Here is a 21,072-nt window from a genome sequence, read left to right as displayed (position 1 = left end):
AGAGAAAGGCATTGTGGGAAGGGAAAGATGCAGTGAAGCCCCTCATACTTTGCCGCCATAGAAAGGGAAAACATGGCGACGTCGCTTGGCAACCCGTATGATCGACAGTTTCAAAAGCCAATCAGCGAGCACAAAACCAGAGTCGATGCGTGATTGAGCCAATGGAATGCCGAGATTTGCCGGAATAGGAGGGACAAGTGGGAGTGTTTACGGAAAGAAGCGAAAGCGCCGCGGAGCCGCCAGGACCGATCCGGGATCATCGGAATTGTCGGAATTATTGGGATTACCGGGATCGGTATCGGGATCGAGGAGGGGGCCCAGAGCTCTCCAGGCTCAGCCGGGGATGTTCCACGGCATCGCGGGCCCGGCCGGGATGGGCGGTGAGAGCGGGGAACGATCCCGAAATTCCCGGGATGAGATCGCCGGGATCATCCCGGAATTCCCGGGATGGGATTCCCGGTGTTTCCGCTTTTTAACCCTTTCCTTCCTTCACGGCAGCGCCCGGGAATAAACCGGAGCTTTATGAGGTGAGTGCGGCTCGGGAATGTCCGGAAATGGTCGGAAATAGTCGGGAAATGTCCGGGAGTTTCCGGAGATGGTCGGAAATGTCCGGAATGTCCGGAAATAGCCGAAGTGGCCGGGGGTGTCCGGAAATGTCCGAAGATGGTCGGAAATGTCCGGAAATAGCCGAAGTGGCCGGGGGTGTCCGGAAGTGTCCGAAGATGGTCGGAAATGTCCGGAAATGTCCGGAAATAGCCGAAGTGGCCGGGGGTGTCCGGAAATAGCCGAAGTGGCCGGGGGTGTCCGGAAATGTCCGGAAATAGCCGAAGTGGCCGGGGGTGTCCGGAAATGTCCGAAGATGGTCGGAGATATCCGGAAATTGTCGGAAATGCCCGAAAATTGTCGGAAATGCCCGAGGATGTCCGAAAATAGCCGGGAATGAGCCCTGGAAATTTGGGGAATTTTGGGGTTTTTTTCGGGAATTTTGGGAATTTTGGGGAATTTTCCGTCTCCTCTCCCTACAGGAGGTGAAGCTCTACAAGAACGCCCGGGAACGCGAGAAGTGAGTGAGGGAATGCCGGGAATTTTGGGGAATTTTTGGGACATTTTTGGGGATTTTTTTGGGAATTTTGGGATGGAGATGGAGGGGGTTGGAGTTGGGATTAATCCCAGTTCGTCCCAGTTTGTCCCAGTCCATCCCAGTTCATCCCAGTCCCTCCAAATCTATTTCAATCCCATCCCAGTACACTGCTAGTTCATCCCAGTGCCTTCCCAGTTAATCCCAGTCCCATCCCAGTCCCTCCCAGTATATCCCAGTCCATTCAAATCCATTCCAATCCCATCCCAGTCTCTCCCAGTATATCCCAGTCCCTCCCAGTCCCTCCCAGTATGACATTATCCCATCCCAGTCCATCCCAGTCCATCCCAATCCCCTCTTAGTCCCTCCCAGTTAATCCCAGTATATCCCAGTGCCCTCCCAGTCCCATCCCAGTCCGTCCCAGTCCCTCCCAGTTCCCCATTACCCAATCCCAGTCAATCCCAGTCAATCCCAGTCCCTCCCAGTCCCATCCCAGTATATCCCAGTCCCTCCCAGTTAATCCCAGTTCATCCAAGTCCCATTCCAGTCCCTCCCAGTCCCCCATTACCACATCCCAGTCCCTCCCAGTCCGTCCCAATCCCCTCCCAGTCCCATCCCTGTTAATCCCAGTCCCTCCCAGTGTATCCCAATCCCCTCCCAGTATATCCCAGTCCCTCCCAGTGTATCCCAGTCCCCTCCCAGTCCGTCCCAGTCCCTCCCAGTGTATCCCAATTCCATCCCAGTCCCTCCCACTCCCACCCCAGTCCCATCCCTGTTAATCCCAGTTAATCCCAGTCCCTCCCAGTACCCCATTATCCCATCCCAATCCATCCCAATCTCCTCCCAGTCCATCCCAGTCCATCCCAGTCCCCTCCCAATCCCCTCCCAGTCCCTCCCAGTTCCCCATTACCCCATCCCAGTCCCATGCCTGTTAATCCCAGTCCATCCCAGTCCCTCCCAGTCCATCCCAGTCCCTCCCAGTCCATCCCAATCCCCTCCCAGTCCCATCCCAGTTCATCCCAGTCCCCTCCCAGTCCATCCCAGTACATCCCAGTCCCTCCCAGTTTCCCATTACCCCATCCCAATCCCTCCCAATCCCCATCCCAGTCCCTCCCAGCCCCTCCCAGTCCCTCCCAGTTCCCCATTACCCCATCCCTGTTAATCCCAGTATACCCCAGTCCCTCCCAGTCCCTCTGACTCCCATCCCAGTTCCTCCCAATACCCTCCCTGTTAATCCCAGTTAATCCCAGTCCCTCCCAGTCCCCCATTACCCCATCCCAGTCTCGCCCAGTCCCTCCCAGTCCCTCCCAGTCCATCCCAGTCCCCCATTACCCCATCCCAGTCCCATCCCTGTTAATCCCAGTATATCCCAGTCCCTCTCACTCCCATCCCAGTCCCCCATTATCTCATCCCAGTCCCTCCCAATCCCCTCCCAGTCCCATCCCAGTCCCTCCCAGTCCGTCCCAGTGTATCCCAATCCCCTCCCAGTCCCTCCCAATCCATTCCAATCCCCCCCCAGTATCCCATTAACCCATCCCAGTTCATCCCAGTCCTCTCCCAGTGCCCTCCCAGTCCCTCCCAGTTTCCCATTACCCCATCCCAGTCCCATGCCTGTTAATCCCAGTTAATCCCAGTCCCTCCCAGTGTATCCCAGTTAATCCCAGTCCATCCCAATCCCCCATTATCCCATCCCTGTTAATCCCAGTCCATCCCAGTCCTCTCCCAGTCCCTCCCAGTTCATCCCAATCCCCTCCCACTCCCTCCCAATCCCATCCCAGTCCCTCCCAGTCCCTCCCAGTCCCTCCCAGTGTATCCCAATACCCTCCCAGTCCCTCCCAGTCACTCCCAGTCCATCCCAGTCCCTCCCAATCCCCTCCCAGTCCATCCCAGTCCCTCTCACTACCATCCCAGTCCATCCCAATCCCCTCCCAGTACATCCCAGTCCATCCCAGTATATCCCAGTCCCCTCCCAGTCCCATCCCAGTCCCTTCCAATCCATCCCAATCCACTCCCAGTCCCATCCCTGTTAATCCCAGTCTCTCCCAGTCCCTCCCAACCCCCTCCCAGTCCATCCCAGTGTATCCCAATCCCCTCCCAGTCCCTCCCAGTCCCTCCCAGTATATCCCAGTCACTCCCAGTATCCCAGGTACGACAACATGGCCGAGCTCTTTGCGGTGGTGAAGACGCTGCAGGCCCTGGAGAAAGCCTACATCAAAGACTGCGTCACTCCCAACGAGTGAGTGACCCAAAAACCCCCAAAAAAACCCCAAAAAAAACCCCAAAAAATTCCCTGCGACCCCCGAGACCCCTGAAAAACCCAAAATCCCAAAAAAAACCCCGGGAAAATCGGGGAAAATTCCGGGAAAATTCGGGAATTCCCAGGTACACGGCGGCGTGCTCGCGGCTGCTGGTGCAGTTCAAGGCGGCGCTGAAGCAGGTGCAGGGAGGGGAGATCGGCAACATCGACGACTTCTGCCGCAAATTCCGGGTGGGAATTCCCGAATTTTGGGAAATTTGGGAATTTTGGGGATTTTGGGCGAAAATTGGGTGAAATTTGGGCGAAAATTGGGTGAAAATCGGGCGAAAATCGAGCGAAAATCGAGCGAAATTTGAGATTTTTTGGAGAGAATTTGAGAAGCGGAGCGGAAAAAATTTGGGATTTTTGGGGTGGAATTTTGGGAATTTTGGGTGGAAATTGGGGATTTGGGATTCTGGGATTGGAATTTGGGGGATTTTGGGTGAAATTTGGGTGAAATTTGGGTGAAATTTTGGGATTTTTTGGAGAATTTGTTGGGGTTTTTGGGGGTTGTGGGAAGCAGGTGCAGGGAGGGGAGATCGGCAACATCGACGACTTCTGCCGCAAATTCCGGGTGGGAATTCCCCAATTTTGGGAAATTTGGGAATTTTGGGCGAAAATTGGGTGAAAATCGGGTGAAATTTGGGCGAAAATTGGGCAAAAATTGAGCGAAATTTGTGATTTTTTTGGAGGGAAATTGAGAAGCAGAGCGGAAAAAATTTGGGAATTTTGGGGTGGAATTTTGGGAATTTTTGGTTGGAATTTGGGAATTTGGGATTCAGGGATTGGGAATTTTGGGAATTTGGGGGATTTTGGGTGAAAATTGGGTGAAAATTGGGTGAAATTTGGGTGAAAATTGGGTGAAAATCGAGCGAAATTTGAGATTTTTTTGAGGGAAATTGAGAAGTGGAGCAGGAAAAATTTGGGAATTTTGGGGTGGAATTTTGGGAATTTGGGATTCTGGGATTAGGAAATTTTGAGAATTTAAGGAATTTTGGGAATTTTGAGTGGTTTTTGGGTGAAATTTGGGTGAAATTCTGGGAATTTTTAGGCCTTTTTAAGAGAATTTCTGCCTGAAGTTGAGAAGCGGAAAAGGAAAATTTGGGGGTGAAATTGGGGAATTTTGGGAATTTTTGGGTGGAATTTTGGGGATTTGGGATTCTGGGATTGGGGATTTTGGGAATTTGGGGTTCTGGGATTGGGGATTTGGGGAATTTTGGGATTTTGGGTGAAATTTTGGGATTTTTTGGAGAATTTGTGTTGGGGTTTTTGGGGGTTGTGGGAAGCAGGTGCAGGGAGGGGAGATCGGCAACATCGACGACTTCTGCCGCAAATTCCGGGTGGGAATTCCCGAATTTTGGGAAATTTGGGAATTTTGGGAATTTTGGGTGAAATTTTGGGGCATTTTGGGCGAAACTTGGGTGAAATTTGGGTGAAAATTGGGCGAAAATCGAGCGAAATTTGAGATTTTTTTGAGGAAATTTGAGAAGCGGAACGGAAAAAATTTGGGAATTTTGGGGTGGAAATTTGGGAATTTGGGATTCTGGGATTGAGATTTTTGGGAATTTGGGGGATTTTGGGTGAAATTTGGGTGAAATTCTGGGAATTTTTGGGTTTTTTTGGGTTTTTGGATGCATTTTCTTGACTGAAGTTGAGAAGGGGAAGAGAAAAATTTGGGGTGAAATTGGGGAATTTTGGGAATTTTTGGGTGGAATTTTGGGAATTTGGGATTCTGGGATTGGGAATTTTGGGAATTGGGGTTTTTGAGCGAAATTTTGGGGGTTTTTGGGTGAAAATTGGGCAAAATTTGGGTAAAATTTGGGCGAAATTTGTGATTTTTCTGAGGAAAATTGAGAAGCAGAGCGGAAAAAATTTGGGAATTTTGGGGTGGAGTTTTGGGAATTTTTGGTTGGAAATTGGGAATTTGGGATTCTGGGACTGGGAATTTTGGGGATTTTGGTAAAATTTGGGTGAAATTTGGGTGAAATTTTGGGGTTTTTTGAGGGATTTTCTGCCTGAAGTTGAGAAGCGGAAGAGAAAAAATTTGGGGTGAAATTGGGGAATTTTGGGGGAATTTTGGGGGAATTTGGGGAATTTGGGATTCTGGGATTGGGAATTTTGGGAATTTGGGGGATTTTGGGTAAAAATTGGGCGAAAATTGGGCAAAATTTGGGCAAAATTTGGGCGAAATTTGAGATTTTTTTGAGGGAAATTGAGAAGCGGAGCGGAAAAAATTTGGGAATTTTGGGGTGGAAATTTGGGAATTTGGGATTCTGGGATTGAGAATTTTGGGAATTTTGGGAATTTGGGATTCTGGGATTGGGAATTTGGGTGAAATTCTGGGAATTTTTGGGGTTTTTGAGGGATTTTCTTGACTGAAGTTGAGAAGCGGAAGAGAAAAAATTGGGGGTGAAATTGGGGAATTTTGGGGGGAATTTTGGGAATTTTTGGGTGGAATGTTGGGAATTTGGGATTCTGGGATTGGGAATGTTGAGAATTTGGGGATTTTGGGCGAAATTTGGACAAAAATTTGGGCAAAATTTGGGTGAAATTTGAGCGAAATTTGTGATTTTTGGGAGGAAATTTGAGAAGTGCAGCAGAAAAAATTTGGGAATTTTGGGGTGGAATTTTGGGAATTTGGGATTCTGGGATTAGGAAATTTTGAGAATTTAAGGAATTTTGGGAATTTTGAGTGGTTTTTGGGTGAAATTTGGGTGAAATTCTGGGAATTTTTAGGCCTTTTTAAGAGAATTTCTGCCTGAAGTTGAGAAGCGGAAAAGGAAAATTTGGGGGTGAAATTGGGGAATTTTGGGTGGAACTTTGGGAATTTGGGATTCTGAGATTGAGAATTTTTGGGATTTTGGGAATTTTGAGTGAAATTTTGGGGGATTTTGGGCGAAATTTGGGTGAAATCTGAGCAAAATTTGTGATTTTTTGGAGGGAATTTGAGAAGCAGAGCGGAAAAAATTTGGGAATTTTGGGATTCTGGGATTGAGATTTTTGGGAATTTTGGGAATTTGGGGGATTTTGGGTGAAATTTGGGTGAAATTCTGGGAATTTTTGGGAGTTTTTTGGGGTTTTTTGGGGTTTTTGGATGCATTTTCTGACTGAAGTTGAGAAGCGGAAGAGAAAAATTGGGGGTGAAATTGGGGAATTTTGGGAATTTTTGGCTGAAATTTTGGGAATTTGGGATTCTGGGATTGGGAATTTTGGGAATTGGGGTTTTTGAGCGAAATTTTGGGGGTTTTTGGGTGAAAATTGGGCAAAATTTGGGTAAAATTTGGGCGAAATTTGTGATTTTTCTGAGGAAAATTGAGAAGCGGAGTGGGAAAAATTTGGGAATTTTGGGATTCTGGGATTGAGAATTTTGGGAATTTTGGGAATTTGGGATTCTGGGATTGGGGATTTTGGGGATTTTGGGATTTTGGGTGAAATTTTGGGATTTTTTGGAGAATTTGTGTTGGGGTTTTTGGGGGTTGTGGGAAGCAGGTGCAGGGAGGGGAGATCGGCAACATCGACGACTTCTGCCGCAAATTCCGGGTGGGAATTCCCGAATTTTGGGAAATTTGGGAATTTTGGGAATTTTGAGGGGGTTTTGGGCGAAAATTGGGCGAAAATTGGGTGAAATTTGGGTGAAAATTGGGCGAAAATCGAGCGAAATTTGTGATTTTTTGCAGGGAAATTGAGAAGCGGAGCGGAAAAAATTTGGGAATTTTGGGGATGGAATTTTGGGAATTTGGGATTCTGGGATTGGGAATTTTGGGAATTTTGGGGATTTTGGGTGAAATTTGGGTGAAATTTTGGGATTTTTTGGAGAATTTGTTGGGGTTTTTGGGGGTTGTGGGAAGCAGGTGCAGGGAGGGGAGATCGGCAACATCGACGACTTCTGCCGCAAATTCCGGGTGGGAATTCCCGAAATTTGGGGAATTTGGGAATTTTGGGAATTTTGAGGGGGTTTTGGGCGAAAATTGGGTGAAAATCGGGTGAAAATCAGGCGAAATTTGGGCGAAAATTGGGCGAAAATCGAGCGAAATTTGTGATTTTTTGGAGGAGAATTGAGAAGCGGAGCGGAAAAAATTTGGGAATTTTGGGGATGGAAATTTGGGAATTTTGGGTGGAAATTGGGGAATTAGGATTCAGGGATTGGAAATTTTGGGAATTTGGGGGATTTTGGGTGAAAATTGGGCGAAATTTGGGTGAAATTTGGGTGAAATTTTGGGGTTTTTTGAGGGATTTTCTGCCTGAAGTTGAGAAGGGGAAGAGAAAAAATTGGGGGTGAAATTGGGGAATTTTGGGGGGAATTTTGGGGGGAATTTGGAAATTTGGGATTCTGGGATTGGGAATTTTGGGAATTGGGGTTTTTGAGCGAAATTTTGGGGGTTTTTGGGTGAAAATTGGGCAAAATTTGGGTAAAATTTGGGTGAAATTTGAGATTTTTTTGAGGGAAATTGAGAAGCGGAGCGGAAAAAATTTGGGAATTTTGGGATTCTGGGATTGGGAAATTTGGGAATTTTGGGTGAAAATTGGGTGAAATTTGGGTGAAAATCAGGCAAAAATTGGGCGAAAATTGAGCGAAATTTGTGATTTTTATGAGGAAAATTGAGAAGCAGAGCGGAAAAAATTTGGGAATTTTGGGATGGAATTTTGGGGATTTGGGATTCTGGGATTGAGATTTTTGGGGATTTGGGGGATTTTGGGTGAAATTTGGGTGAAATTCTGGGAATTTTTTGGGGTTTTTGGGGGTTTTTGGATGCATTTTCTTGACTGAAGTTGAGAAGGGGAAGAGAAAAAATTGGGGTGAAATTGGGGAATTTTGGGGATGGAATTTTGGGAATTTTTGGGTGGAAATTGGGAATTTGGGATTCTGGGCTTGGGAATTTTAGGAATTGAAGGAATTTGGGGAATTTTGAGGGGTTTTTGGGCAAAATTTGGGTGAAATTTGGGCCAAATTTGGGCAAAATTTGTGATTTTTTTGAGGGAAATTGAGAAGTGGAGCAGAAGAAATTTGGGAATTTGGGGGATGGAATTTTGGGAAATTTGGGAATTTGGGATTCTGGGACTGAGATTTTTGGGCATTTTGGGAAGCTGGGATTCTGGGATTGGGAATTTTGGGATTTTGGGTGAAATTTTGGGATTTTTTGGAGAATTTTTTTGGGGTTTTTGGGGGTTGTGGGAAGCAGGTGCAGGGAGGGGAGATCGGCAACATCGACGACTTCTGCCGCAAATTCCGGGTGGGAATTCCCCAATTTTGGGAAATTTGGGAATTTTGGAATTTTGAGGGGGTTTTGGGTGAAAATTGGGTGAAAATTGGGCAAAATTTGGCGAAATTTGAGATTTTTTTGAGGGAAATTGAGAAGCGGAGCAGGAAAAATTTGGGAATTTTGGGGTGGAATTTTGGGAATTTGGGATTCTGGATTGAGAATTTTGGGAATTTCAGGGATTTTGGGTGAAATTTGGGTGAAATTCTGGGAATTTTTGGGGTTTTTTGGGGTTTTTGGATGCATTTTCTTGACTGAAGTTGAGAAACGGAAGAGAAAAAATTGGGGGTGAAATTGGGGAATTTTGGGGATGGAATTTTGGGAATTTTTGGGTGGAAATTGGAATTTCAGATTTTGGGATTGAGAATTTTGGGAATTTGGGGATTTTGGGCGAAAATTGGGCAAAATTTGGGCGAAATTTGGGCGAAATTTGTGATTTTTATGAGGAAAATTGAGAAGCGGAGCGGAAAAAATTTGGGAATTTTGGGGTGGAAATTTGGGAATTTTGGGTGGAAATTGGAATTTTGGGAATTTGGGGGATTTTGGGCGAAAATTGGGTGAAAATCGGGTGAAATTTGGGCGAAAATTGGGCAAAAATTGAGCGAAATTTGTGATTTTTTGGAGGGAAATTGAGAAGCGGAGCGGAAAAAATTTGGGAATTTTGGGTGGGAATTTTGGGAATTTTTGGGTGAAATTGGAAATTTTGGATTTTGGGATTGGAATTTCAGGGATTTGGGTGAAATTTGGGTGAAAATTGGGCAAAATTTGGGTGAAATTTGTGATTTTTTGGAGGGAATTTGAGAAGCAGAGCGGAAAAAATTGGGGAATTTTGGGGTGGAAATTTGGGAATTTTGGGTGGAAATTGGGGATTTGGGATTCTGGGATTGGGAATTTTAGGAATTTTGGGAATTTGGGTTCTGGGATTGGGGATTTTGGGGATTTTGGGATTTTGGGTGAAATTTTGGGATTTTTTGGAGAATTTTTTTGGGGTTTTTGGGGGTTGTGGGAAGCAGGTGCAGGAGGGGAGATCGGCAACATCGACGACTTCTGCGCAAATTCCGGGTGGGAATTCAGGAATTTTGGGAAATTTGGGAATTTTGGGAATTTTGGGGATGTTGAGTGGAATTTTGGGGGATTTTGGGTGAAAATTGGGCGAAATTTGGGTGAAATTTGGGCGAAAATTGGGTGAAAATCGGGCGAAAATCAAGCGAAATTTGAGATTTTTTGGAGAGAATTTGAGAGGCAGAGCGGAAAAAATTTGGGAATTTTGGGTGGAAACTTGGGAATTTTGGGTGGAAATTGGGGATTTGGGATTCTGGGATTGGAATTTGGGGATTTTGGGTGAAATTTGGGTAAAATTTGGCCAAAATTTAGACGAAATTTGGGCAAAATTTGTGATTTTTTTTGAGGAGAATTGAGAAGCGGAGTGGAAAAAATTTGGGAATTTTGGGTGGAAATTTGGGAATTTTTGGGTGGAAATTGGGAATTTGGGATTCTGGATTGGAATTTGGGGATTTTGGGATTTGAGCGAAATTTTGGGGGCTTTTGGGTGAAAATTGGGCGAAATTTGGGTGAAATTTGAGATTTTTTTGAGGGAATTTGAGAAGCAGAGCGGAAAAAAATTTGGAATTTTGGGATGGAATTTTGGGAATTTTTGGGTGAAATTGGAAATTTCGGCTTTTGGGATTGGAATTTGGGAGTTTTGGTGAAATTTGGGTGAAATTTTGGGTTTTTGGATGCATTTTCTTGACTGAAGTGAGAAACGGAAGAGAAAAAATTGGGGTGAAATTGGGGAATTTTGGGGGAATTTTGGGAATTTTTGGTGGAAATTGGAATTTGGGATTCAGGAATTAGAATTTCGAGGATTTGGGTCATTTTGAGTGAAATTTTGGGGGATTTTGGGTAAAATTTGGGCAAGATTTGGGTGAAATTTGTGATTTTTTTGAGGGAAATTGAGAAGCAGAGCGGAAAAATTTGGGAATTTTGGGATGGAATTTGGGATTCTGGATTGAGATTTTTGAGATTTTTGGGATTTGGGGGATTTTGGTGAAATTTGGGTGAAATTTGGGTGAAATTTTGGGGTTTTTGGATGCATTTTCTTGACTGAAGTTGAGAAGGGGAAGAGAAAAATTTGGGGTGAAATTGGGGAATTTTGGGTGGAATTTTGGGAATTTTTGGGTGGAAATTGGGAATTTGGGATTCTGGGATTGGGAATTTGGGGAACTTTGGAATGTGGGGAATTTTGAGGGGATTTTGGGCGAAAATTGGCGAAATTTGTGATTTTTTTGAGGAAAATTGAGAAGTGGAGCAGAAAAAATTTGGAATTTTGGGGTGGAAATTTGGAATTTTTGGGTGGAAATTGGGGATTTGGGATTCTGGATTGGAATTTCAGGGATTTTGGGTGAAATTTGGGCGAAAATTGGCAAAATTTGGGCAAAAATTGAGCAAAATCTGAGATTTTTTGGAGGGAAATTGAGAAGCGGAGTGGAAAAAGTTTGGGATTTTTGGGATGGAATTTTGGAATTTTGGGATTCTGGGATTGAGAATTTTGGGAATTTTGGGAATTTGGGATTCTGGGATTGGGAATTTGGGAGATTTTGGGTGAAATTTTGGAAAATTTTGGGGTTTTTTGAGGGATTTTCTGCCTGAAGTTGAGAAGGGGAAGAGAAAAAATTGGGGGTGAAATTGGGGAATTTTGTGGGAATTTTGGGAATTTTTGGTTGGAATTTGGGAATTTGGGATTCTGGGATTGGGAATGTTGGGAATTTGGGGATTTTGGGCGAAAATTGGGTAAAATTTGGGTGAAAATTGGGCGAAATTTGGGCGAAATTTGTGATTTTTATGAGGAAAATTGAGAAGCGGAGCGGAAAAAATTTGGGAATTTTGGGATGGAAATTTGGGAATTTGGGAATTTGGTTTTGTGGGATTGGAATTTGGTGGATTTTGGGTGAAATTTGGGCAAAATTTGGGCAAAATTTGTGATTTTTTTGAGGGAAATTGAGAAGCAGAGCAGAAGAAATTTGGGAATTTTGGGGATGGAATTTTGGGGATTTTGGAATTTGGGATTCTGGGATTGGAATTTCAGGGATTTTGGGTGAAATTTGGGTGAAATTCTGGGAATTTTTGGGTTTTTTTGGGTTTTTGGGTGCATTTTCTTGACTGAAGTTGAGAAGGGGAAGAGAAAAAATTTGGGGTGAAATTGGGGAATTTTGGGGGGAAATTTGGGAATTTTTGGCTGAAATTGGAAATTTGGGATTTTGGGATTGAGAATTTTGGGAATTTGGGGATTTTGGGCGAAAATTGGGCAAAATTTGGGTGAAATTTGGACGAAATTTGAGATTTTTTGGAGGAGAATTGAGAAGCGGAGCGGAAAAAATTTGGAATTTGGGATGGAATTGGGGAATTTTGGGTGGAATTTTGGGAATTTTGGGATTCTGGGATTGAGAAATTGGGGAATTGAAAGAATTTTGTCAATTTTGAGGGGATTTTGGGCGAAAATCGGCGAAATTTGGGCGAAAATTGGGCAAAATTTGAGATTTTTATGAGGGAAATTGAGAAGCAGAGCGGAAAAAATTTGGAATTTTGGGTGGGAATTTGGGAATTTTGGATTCTGGGATTAGGAAATTTTGAGAATTTAAGGAATTTTGGGAATTTTGAGTGGTTTTTGGGTGAAATTTGGGTGAAATTCTGGGAATTTTTAGGCCTTTTTAAGAGAATTTCTGCCTGAAGCTGAGAAGCGGAAAAGGAAAATTTGGGGTGAAATTGGGGAATTTTGGGAATTTTTGGGTGGATTTTTGGGAATTTGGGATTCTGGGATTGGGAATTTTGGGAATTTGGGATTCTGGGATTGGGAAATTTGGGAATTTTGGGTGAAATTTTGGATTTTTTGGAGAATTTTTTTGGGGTTTTTGGGGGTTGTGGGAAGCAGGTGCAGGAGGGGAGATCGGCAACATCGACGACTTCTGCCGCAAATTCCGGGTGGGAATTCAGGAATTTTGGGAAATTTGGAATGTTGGGATTTTGGGTGAAATTTTGGGGGATTTTGGGCGAAATTGGGTGAAATTTGGGTGAAAATCGAGCGAAATTTGTGATTTTTTGCAGGGAAATGAGAAGCGGAGAAGAAAAAATTTGGGAATTTTGGGGTGGAATTTTGGGAATTTTTGGTTGGAAATTGGGAATTTGGGATTCTGGGATTGGGAATTTGGGATTTGGGTGAAAATTGGGCAAAATTTGGGTGAAATTTGGGCGAAATTTGTGATTTTTTGGAGGAGAATTGAGAAGCGCAGCGGAAAAAATTTGGAATTTTGGGGATGGAATTTTGGGAATTTTTGGGTGAAATTGGAAATTTCGGCTTTTGGGATTGGAATTTCAGGGAATTTGGTGAAATTTGGGTGAAATTTGGGTGAAATTTTGGGGTTTTTTGAGGATTTTCTGCCTGAAGTTGAGAAGCGGAAGAGAGAAAATTTGGGGTGAAATTGGGAATTTTGGGATGGAATTTTGGGAGATTTTGGGGAATTTGGGGAATTTGGGATTCTGGGATTGGGAATTTTAGGAATTGAAGGAATTTGGGGACTTTTGAGGGGTTTTTGGGTGAAATTTGGGCGAAAATTGGGCAAAATTTGAGCGAAATTTGAGATTTTTTGAGGGAATTTGAGAAGCAGAGCGGAAAAAATTTGGGAATTTTGGGGATGGAATTTTGGGAATTTTGGTGGAAATTGGGAATTTGGGATTCAGGGATTGGGAATTTTGGGAATTTGGGGGATTTTGGGCGAATATTGGGTGAAATTTGGGCGAAATTTGGGTGAAAATTGGGCGAAAATTGGGTGAAAATCGAGCGAAATTTGAGATTTTTTGCAGGGAAATTGAGAAGCGGAGAAGAAAAAATTTGGGAATTTTGGGGTGGAATTTTGGGAAATTTTGGTTGGAATTTTGGGAATTTGGGATTCTGGGATTGGAATTTGAGGGATTCTGGGTGAAATTTGGGTGAAAATTGGGCGAAATTTGAGATTTTTTTGAGGAAAACTGAGAAGCGGAGCGGAAAAAATTGGGAATTTTGGGAGAATTTTGGTGGAATTTTCGGAATTTTTGGGTGGAATTTTGGGAATTTGGGATTCTGGGATTGGGAATTTTGGGAATTTGGGGATTTTGGGTGAAATTTGGGCGAAAATTGGGTGAAAATTGAGCAAAATGTGAGATTTTTGGAGGGAAATTGAGAAGTGCAGCGGAAAAAATTTTGGGAATTTTGGGGTGGAAATTTGGAATTTTGGGAATTTTGGATTCTGGATTGAGATTTTTGGAATTTGGGAAATTGGGATGCTGGGATTGGGGATTTTGGGTGAAAATTGGGTGAAAATTGGGTGAATTTTGAGCGAAATTTGTGATTTTTTGGAGGGAATTTGAGAAGCAGAAGCGGAAAAAATTGGGAATTTTGGGTGGAAATTTGGGAATTTTGGGTGGAAATTGGGGAATTAGGATTCTGGGATTGGGAATTTTGGGAATTGGGGTTTTTGAGTGAAATTTTGGGGCTTTTGGGTGAAATTGGGCAAAATTTGGTAAAATTTGTGATTTTTCTGAGGAAAATTGAGAAGCGGAGCGGAAAAAATTTGGGAATTTTGGGATTCTGGGATTGAGAATTTGGGAATTTGGGAATTTTGGAATTTGGGGTTCTGGGATTGGGAAATTTGGGAATTTTGGGAATTTGGGATTCTGGGATTGGGGATTTTGGGTGAAATTTTGGATTTTTTGGAGAATTTTTGTTGGGGTTTTTGGGGTTGTGGGAAGCAGGTGCAGGGAGGGGAGATCGGCAACATCGACGACTTCTGCCGCAAATTCCGGGTGGGAATTCAGGAATTTTGGAAATTTGGGAATTTTGGGGATTTTGGGTGAAATTTTGGGGGATTTTGGGCGAAAATTGGGTGAAAATCGGGTGAAATTTGGGTGAAAATTGGGCGAAAATCGAGCGAAATTTGTGATTTTTTTGAGGAAATTTGAGAAGGGGAGCGAAAAAATTTGGGAATTTTGGGATGGAAATTTGGGAATTTTGGGTGGAAATTGGGGAATTAGGATTCTGGGATTGGGAATTTTGGGAATTTTGAGTGAAATTTTGGGGATTTTGGGTAAAATTTGGGCGAAAATTGGGTAAAATTTGGTGAAATTTGTGATTTTTTTGAGGGAAATTGAGAAGCACAGCGGAAAAAATTTGGGAATTTTGGGGTGGAAATTTGGGAATTTTGGTGGAAATTGGGAATTTGGGATTCTGGGATTGGAATTTGGGGATTTGGGTGAAATTTGGGTGAAATTTGGGTGAAATTTGGGCAAAATTTGGGCAAAATTTGTGATTTTTTTGAGGAAATTGAGAAGTGGAGCAGGAAAAATTTGGGAATTTTGGGGATGGAATTTTGGGGAATTTGGGAATTTGGGATTCTGGGACTGAGATTTTTGGGCATTTTGGGAAATTGGGATTCTGGGATTGAGAATTTTGGAATTTGGGGTTCTGGATTGAGAATTTTGGGGATTTTGGTATTTTGGTGAAATTTTGGGATTTTTGGAGAATTTGTTGGGGTTTTTGGGGTTGTGGGAAGCAGGTGCAGAGAGGGGAGATCGGCAACATCGACGACTTCTGCCGCAAATTCCGGGTGGGAATTCCCGAATTTTGGGAATTTGGGAATTTTGGGGATTTTGGGTGAAATTTTGGGGGATTTTGGGCGAAAATCGGGTGAAATTTGGGCGAAAATTGGGTGAAAATTGGGCGAAAATCGAGCGAAATTTGTGATTTTTTGCAGGGAAATTGAGAAGCGGAGCGGAAAAATTTGGAATTTTGGGGTGGAAATTGGGAATTTTGGGTGAATTTTGGGAATTTGGGATTCTGGGATTGAGAATTTTGGGAATTTGGGGATTTTGGGTGAAAATTGGGCGAAAATTGGGCAAAATTGGGCAAAATTTGTGATTTTTTTGAGGAAATCTGGAAAGCAGAGCGGAAAAAATTTGGGAATTTTGGGGTGGAATTTTGGGAATTTTGGGAATTTGGGATTCTGGGATTGGGAATTTTGGGAATTTGGGATTCTGGGATTGGGATTTTGGGAATTTTGGGGATTTTGGGTGAAATTTTGGGATTTTTTGGAGAATTTGTTGGGGTTTTTGGGGCTTGTGGGAAGCAGGTGCAGGTGAGGGGAGATCGGCAACATCGACGACTTCTGCCGCAAATTCCGGGTGGGAATTCAGGAATTTTGGGAAATTTGGGAATTTTGGGAATTTTGGGTGAAATTTGGGTGAAAATTGGGCGAAAATTGGGTGAAAATCGGGCGAAATTTGGGTGAAAATCGAGCGAAATTTGAGATTTTTTGGAGAGAATTTGAGAGGCAGAGCGGAAAAAATTTGGGAATTTTGGGGTGGAAATTTGGGAATTTGGGATTCTGGGATTGGGAATGTTGAGAATTTGGGGATTTTGGGTGAAAATTGGGTGAAAATCGGGCGAAATTTGGGCGAAAATTGGGTGAAAATCGAGTGAAATTTGTGATTTTTTGCAGGGAAATTGAGAAGCGGAGCAGAAAAAATTTGGGAATTTTGGGGATGGAAATTTGGAATTTTTGGGTGGAAATTGGGAATTTGGGATTCTGGGATTGGAATTTTGGGAATTTGGGGGATTTTGGGTGAAATTTGGTGAAATTTGGGTGAAATTCTGGGAATTTTTGGGGTTTTTTGGCTTTTGGATGCATTTTCTTGACTGAAGTTGAAAAGGGGAAGAGAAAAAATTGGGGTGAAATTGGGGAATTTTGGGGAATTTTGGGAATTTTGGGGAATTTTGGAAATTTGGGATTCTGGATTGGGAATTTTGGGAATTTGGGGATTTTGGGCGAAAATTGGGGAAAATTTGGGCAAAATTTGGGCGAAATTTGAGATTTTTTGGGGAAATTTAAGAAGCGGAGCGGAAAAAATTTGGGAATTTTGGGTGGAATTTTGGGAATTTGGGAATTTGGATTCTGGGATTGACAATTTTGGAATTTGGGGAATTTTGAGCGAAATTTTGGGGATTTTGGGTGAAAATTGGGCGAAATTTGGGCGAAATTTGTGATTTTTTTGAGGAAAACTGAGAAGCGGAGCGGAAAAAAATTGGGAATTTTGGGGATGGAATTTTGGAATTTTTGGGAATTTTTTGGAATTTTTTGGAATTCAGCTGGATTGTCCCTGGCCATGGAGAGGATCCGTGAGGATCGCCCGATCACCATCAAGGACGACAAAGGGAACCTCAATCGCTGCATCGCCGACATCGTCTCTGTAAGAACCAAAAACGGGAATTTTGGGAAAATTTGGGAAAATTTGGGAAAATTTGGGGTGGTCAAATGATCTGGGGAGTTTGGGATTTTTTGGGGATTTTTTGGAATTTTTTTGGTGATTTTTCATGGATTTTTTGTGATTTTTTGGGGATTTTTTTGGATTTTTTTGTGATTTTTTGAGGATTTTTTGGGGTTTTTTGAGGATTTTTGTGATTTTTTTTGTGATTTTTGGGGATTTTTTTGAGGAATTTTGGGGATTTTTTGGATTTTTTTTGGTGATTTTTTGGTGATTTTTTTGGGTTTTTTTGAGGATTTTTTGGATTTTTTGTGATTTTTTTTGGTGATTTTTTGAGGATTTTTGGATTTTTTTTTGGTGATTTTTCATGGATTTTTGGGCATTTTTTGTGATTTTTTGGGGATTTTTTTGTGATTTTTTTGGATTTTTTGAGGATTTCTTAATTTTTTTTGTGATTTTTGGGGGATTTTTTTGAGGATTTTTGGGGATTTTTTGGATTTTTTTTGTGAATTTTTGGGAATTTTTTGGGGCATTTTTTGGATTTTATTTGTGATTTTTTTAGGATAGTTCAGGGATTTTTTGTGATTTTTTGGGGCATTTGGGGGATTTTTTTGGATTTTTTTGTGATTTTTTGGGAATTTTTGGGGCACTTTTTGGATTTTATTTGTGATTTTTTTAGAATTTTTCAGGGATTTTTTGTGGGTTTTTTTTGGATTTTTTGGGGATTTTTTGGGGATTTTTTGGGGATTTTTTGTGATTTTTGGGGGATTTTTTGGAATTTTTTGTGATTTTTTTGGTGATTTTTTGGGGTTTTTTTGAGGATTTTTGTGATTTTTTAAGGAATTTTTGGGGCACTTTTTGGATTTTATTTGTGATTTTTTTTTAGGATTTTTCAGGGATTTTTTGTGATTTTTTTTGGATTTTTCTTGGAAATTTTTTGTGATTTTTTGAGGGTTTTTGAGGATTTTTGATTTTTTTTGGTGATTTATTTTGTGATTTTTTGGATTTTTTTTTCAATTTTTTTGTGATTTTTTTGAGGATTTTTTGGGGATTTTTTAAAATTTTTTTGGGATTTTTTGGGGATTTCTTTGGGAACCTCAATCGCTGCATCGCCGACATCGTCTCTGTAAGCACCAAAAATGGGCAATTTCCGGAAAATTTGGGAAAATTTGGGCAAATTCCAGCAATTTTGGGGTGGTCGAATGATCTGGGGAGTTTGGGGATTTTTTGGGGATTTTTTGGAATTTTTTTGGTGATTTTTCATGGATTTTTTGGGGATTTTTTTGTGATTTTTTTGGATTTTTTGTGATTTTTTGGGGGATTTTTTTGAGGATTTCTTAATTTTTTTTTGTGATTTTTGGGGGAGTTTTTTGAGAATTTTGGGGATTTTTTGGATTTTTTTTGGTGATTTTTGGTGATTTTTTGGGTTTTTTTGAGGATTTTTTGTGATTTTTTTTGTGATTTTTTGAGGATTTTTTGGATTTTTTTGGTGATTTTTCATGGATTTTTGGGCATTTTTTGTGATTTTTTTGGATTTTTTGTGATTTTTTTGGGGGATTTTTTTGAGGATTTCTTAATTTTTTTTTGTGATTTTTGGGGGTTTTTTTGAGGATTTTTGGGGATTTTTTGGATTTTTTTTGTGATTTTTTGGGAATTTTTTGGGGCATTTTTTTGATTTTATTTGTGATTTTTTTAGGATTGTTCAGGGATTTTTTGGATTTTTTTGTGATTTTTTTGGTGATTTTTGGGTTTTTTTGAGGATTTTTGTGATTTTTTTGGTGATTTTTGGGGCATTTTTTGGGGCACGTGTTGGATTTTATTTGTGATTTTTTGAGGATTTTTCAGGGATTTTTTGTGATTTTTTTGTGATTTTTGGGGGATTTTTTTTGAGGAATTTTGGGGATTTTTTTGATTTTTTTGTGATTTTTTGGTGATTTTTTGGTGATTTTTTTGGATTTTTTGGAGGATTTTTTGTAATTTTTGGAGAATTTTTTGCGAATTATTTAGGATTTTTTGGTGATTTTTTGGTGATTTTTTGGGAATTTTTTGGGGATTTTTTTTTGATTTTTATGTGATTTTTTTTGGAGATTATTGAGGATTTTTTAAAATTTTTTTGTGATTTTTTTTTGGTGATTTTTGGGGAATTTTTTTGGAATTTTTTTGTGATTTTTTTGAGGATTTTGGGGGATTTTTTGGATTTTTTTTGGATTTTTTTTGGTGATTTTTGGGGATTTCTTTGGGACCCTCAATCGCTGCATCGCCGACATCGTCTCCGTAAGCACCAAAAATGGGGAATTTTGGGAAAATTTGGGCAATTTTGGGCAAATTTGGGCAATTTTGGGGTGGTCGAATGATCTGGGGAGTTTGGGGATTTTTTGGAAATTTTTTGGATTTTTTTGGGGTGATTTTTGGGGTGATTTTTGGGATTTTTTGTGATTTTTTGGGGATTTTTTTGGATTTTTTGGTGATTTTTTGGGGTGATTTTTGTAGATTTTTTGGGATTTTTGGGGATTTTTTGAGGATTTTTTAGGGGAATTTTGGGGGATTTTTTGGATGTTTTTGTGATTTTTTGGAGGATTTTTAGATTTTTTTTGTGAATTTTTTGGGCATTTTTTGGATTTTTTGTGATTCTTTTGTGATTTTTTGAGAATATTTTGGGGATTTTTTGGTGATTTTTTTGGGGAGTTTTTGGATTTTTTTTGTGATTTTTTGGGGATTTTTTGGAGGATTTTTTGTGATTTTTGGAGAATGTTTTGGAATTATTTGTGATTTTTTGGGGGATTTTGGGGGATTTTTTGTGATTTTTTTTTGTGATTTTTTTGGGTGATTTTTTTGGGATTTTTGGGGATTTTTTGGAGATTTTTGGGGATTTTTTGGGGATTTTTTTGTGATTTTTTTTGTGATTTTGGAGATTTTTTGTATTTTTTGAGGATTTTTAAGGATTTTTAAAAAAAATTTTGGCCATTTTTTGAGGATTTTTTTGGATTTTTTTTGGATATTTTTGGGGGCATTTTTTTGATTTTTTTTCTGATTTTTGAAGATTTTGGGGATTTTTTGTTGGTTTTTTTTATGTTTTTGGGATTTTTGGGGGATTTTTTTGGATTTTTTTGTGATTTTTTAAATGATTGGGCATTTTTGGGGCATTTTTGGATTTTATTTGTGATTTTTTGAGGATTTTCTTGTGATTTTTTGTGATTTTTAAAAATTTTTATGTTTAATTTTCTTGGGGATTTTGAGGATTTTTAAAAAAATTTTTGGTGATTTTTTGGGAATTTTTTGGTGATTTTTTGAGGATTTTTGGGGATTTTTAAAAATTTTTGTGGGGTTTTTTTGTGATTTTTTTGGATTTTTTTGATTTTCCCTTTTAGGATTTCTGGCGGTTTTTTCTGATTTTTTGGGAGGGATTTTTTGATTTTTCAGTGATTTTTTTGTGATTTTTTTAGGGATTTTTGTGATTTTTTGGGGATTTTTTGGGGCATTTTTTGGGGCATTTTTTGGATTTTATTTGTGATGTTTTGTGGATTTTTGGGGATTTTTTGGAGGATTTTTTGGATTTTTTGGGGGATTTTTTGAGGATTTTTGGGGGCATTTTTTGGAATTTTTTGTGATTTTTTGGTGATTTTTGGGGGATTTTTTTGGAGGATTTTTTTGTGATTTTTGGAGAATTTTTTGGAATTATTTGGGATTTTTTTGGGATTTTTTAGGATTTTTTGAATTTTTTTTGTGATTTTTTGGGGATTTTGGGGGATTTTTTGTGATATTTTTTGTGGTTTTTGTGGATTTTTTTGGGATTTTTTTGGGGATTTTTGAGGACTTTTAAAATTTTTTTAGTGATTTTTTTATGATTTTTTGGATTTTTTTGGTGATTTTTTTGTGATTTTTGGAGATTTTTTTGATTTTTTTGAGGATTTTTGAGGATTTTTAAATTTTTTTTGTGATTTTTTGAGGACTTTTTTGGAGGTTTTTTTTTATTTTTTGGAGATATTTTTGATTTTTTGGTGATTTTTCGAGGATTTTTTGGGGATTTTTGGGATTTTTTGGTGGAGTTTTTTAAGTGTTTTATGGATTTTTTTTGTGATTTTTTGAGGATTTTGGGGAATTTTTTGGAATTTTTTTTGTCATTTTTTGGTGATTTTGGGGAATTTTTTTTA

The 21,072-nt window shown here is 40.4% G+C and overlaps 1 protein-coding gene across 1 annotated transcript; it reads left to right on the top strand.

Annotated features, from left to right (window-relative positions):
* The first annotated feature begins 27 nt into the window (after positions 1–27).
* On the top strand, positions 28–16,975 carry VPS28 (VPS28 subunit of ESCRT-I). Its single transcript, XM_077174292.1, is given in 7 exon segments — positions 28–380; positions 499–527; positions 1,026–1,063; positions 3,225–3,314; positions 3,461–3,566; positions 16,806–16,815; positions 16,818–16,975. Coding segments are annotated over 7 exon segments (645 nt in total). The 5' UTR covers positions 28–166.
* The last annotated feature ends 4,097 nt before the right edge of the window (positions 16,976–21,072 follow it).

The sequence above is a fragment of the Agelaius phoeniceus genome, chromosome 1 (assembly GCF_051311805.1).
Source record: "Agelaius phoeniceus isolate bAgePho1 chromosome 1, bAgePho1.hap1, whole genome shotgun sequence".
Taxonomy (NCBI): domain Eukaryota; kingdom Metazoa; phylum Chordata; class Aves; order Passeriformes; family Icteridae; genus Agelaius; species Agelaius phoeniceus.
The sequence above is the reverse complement of the archived record's forward strand: the minus strand, read 5'-3'. Positions and strand labels throughout refer to the sequence as shown.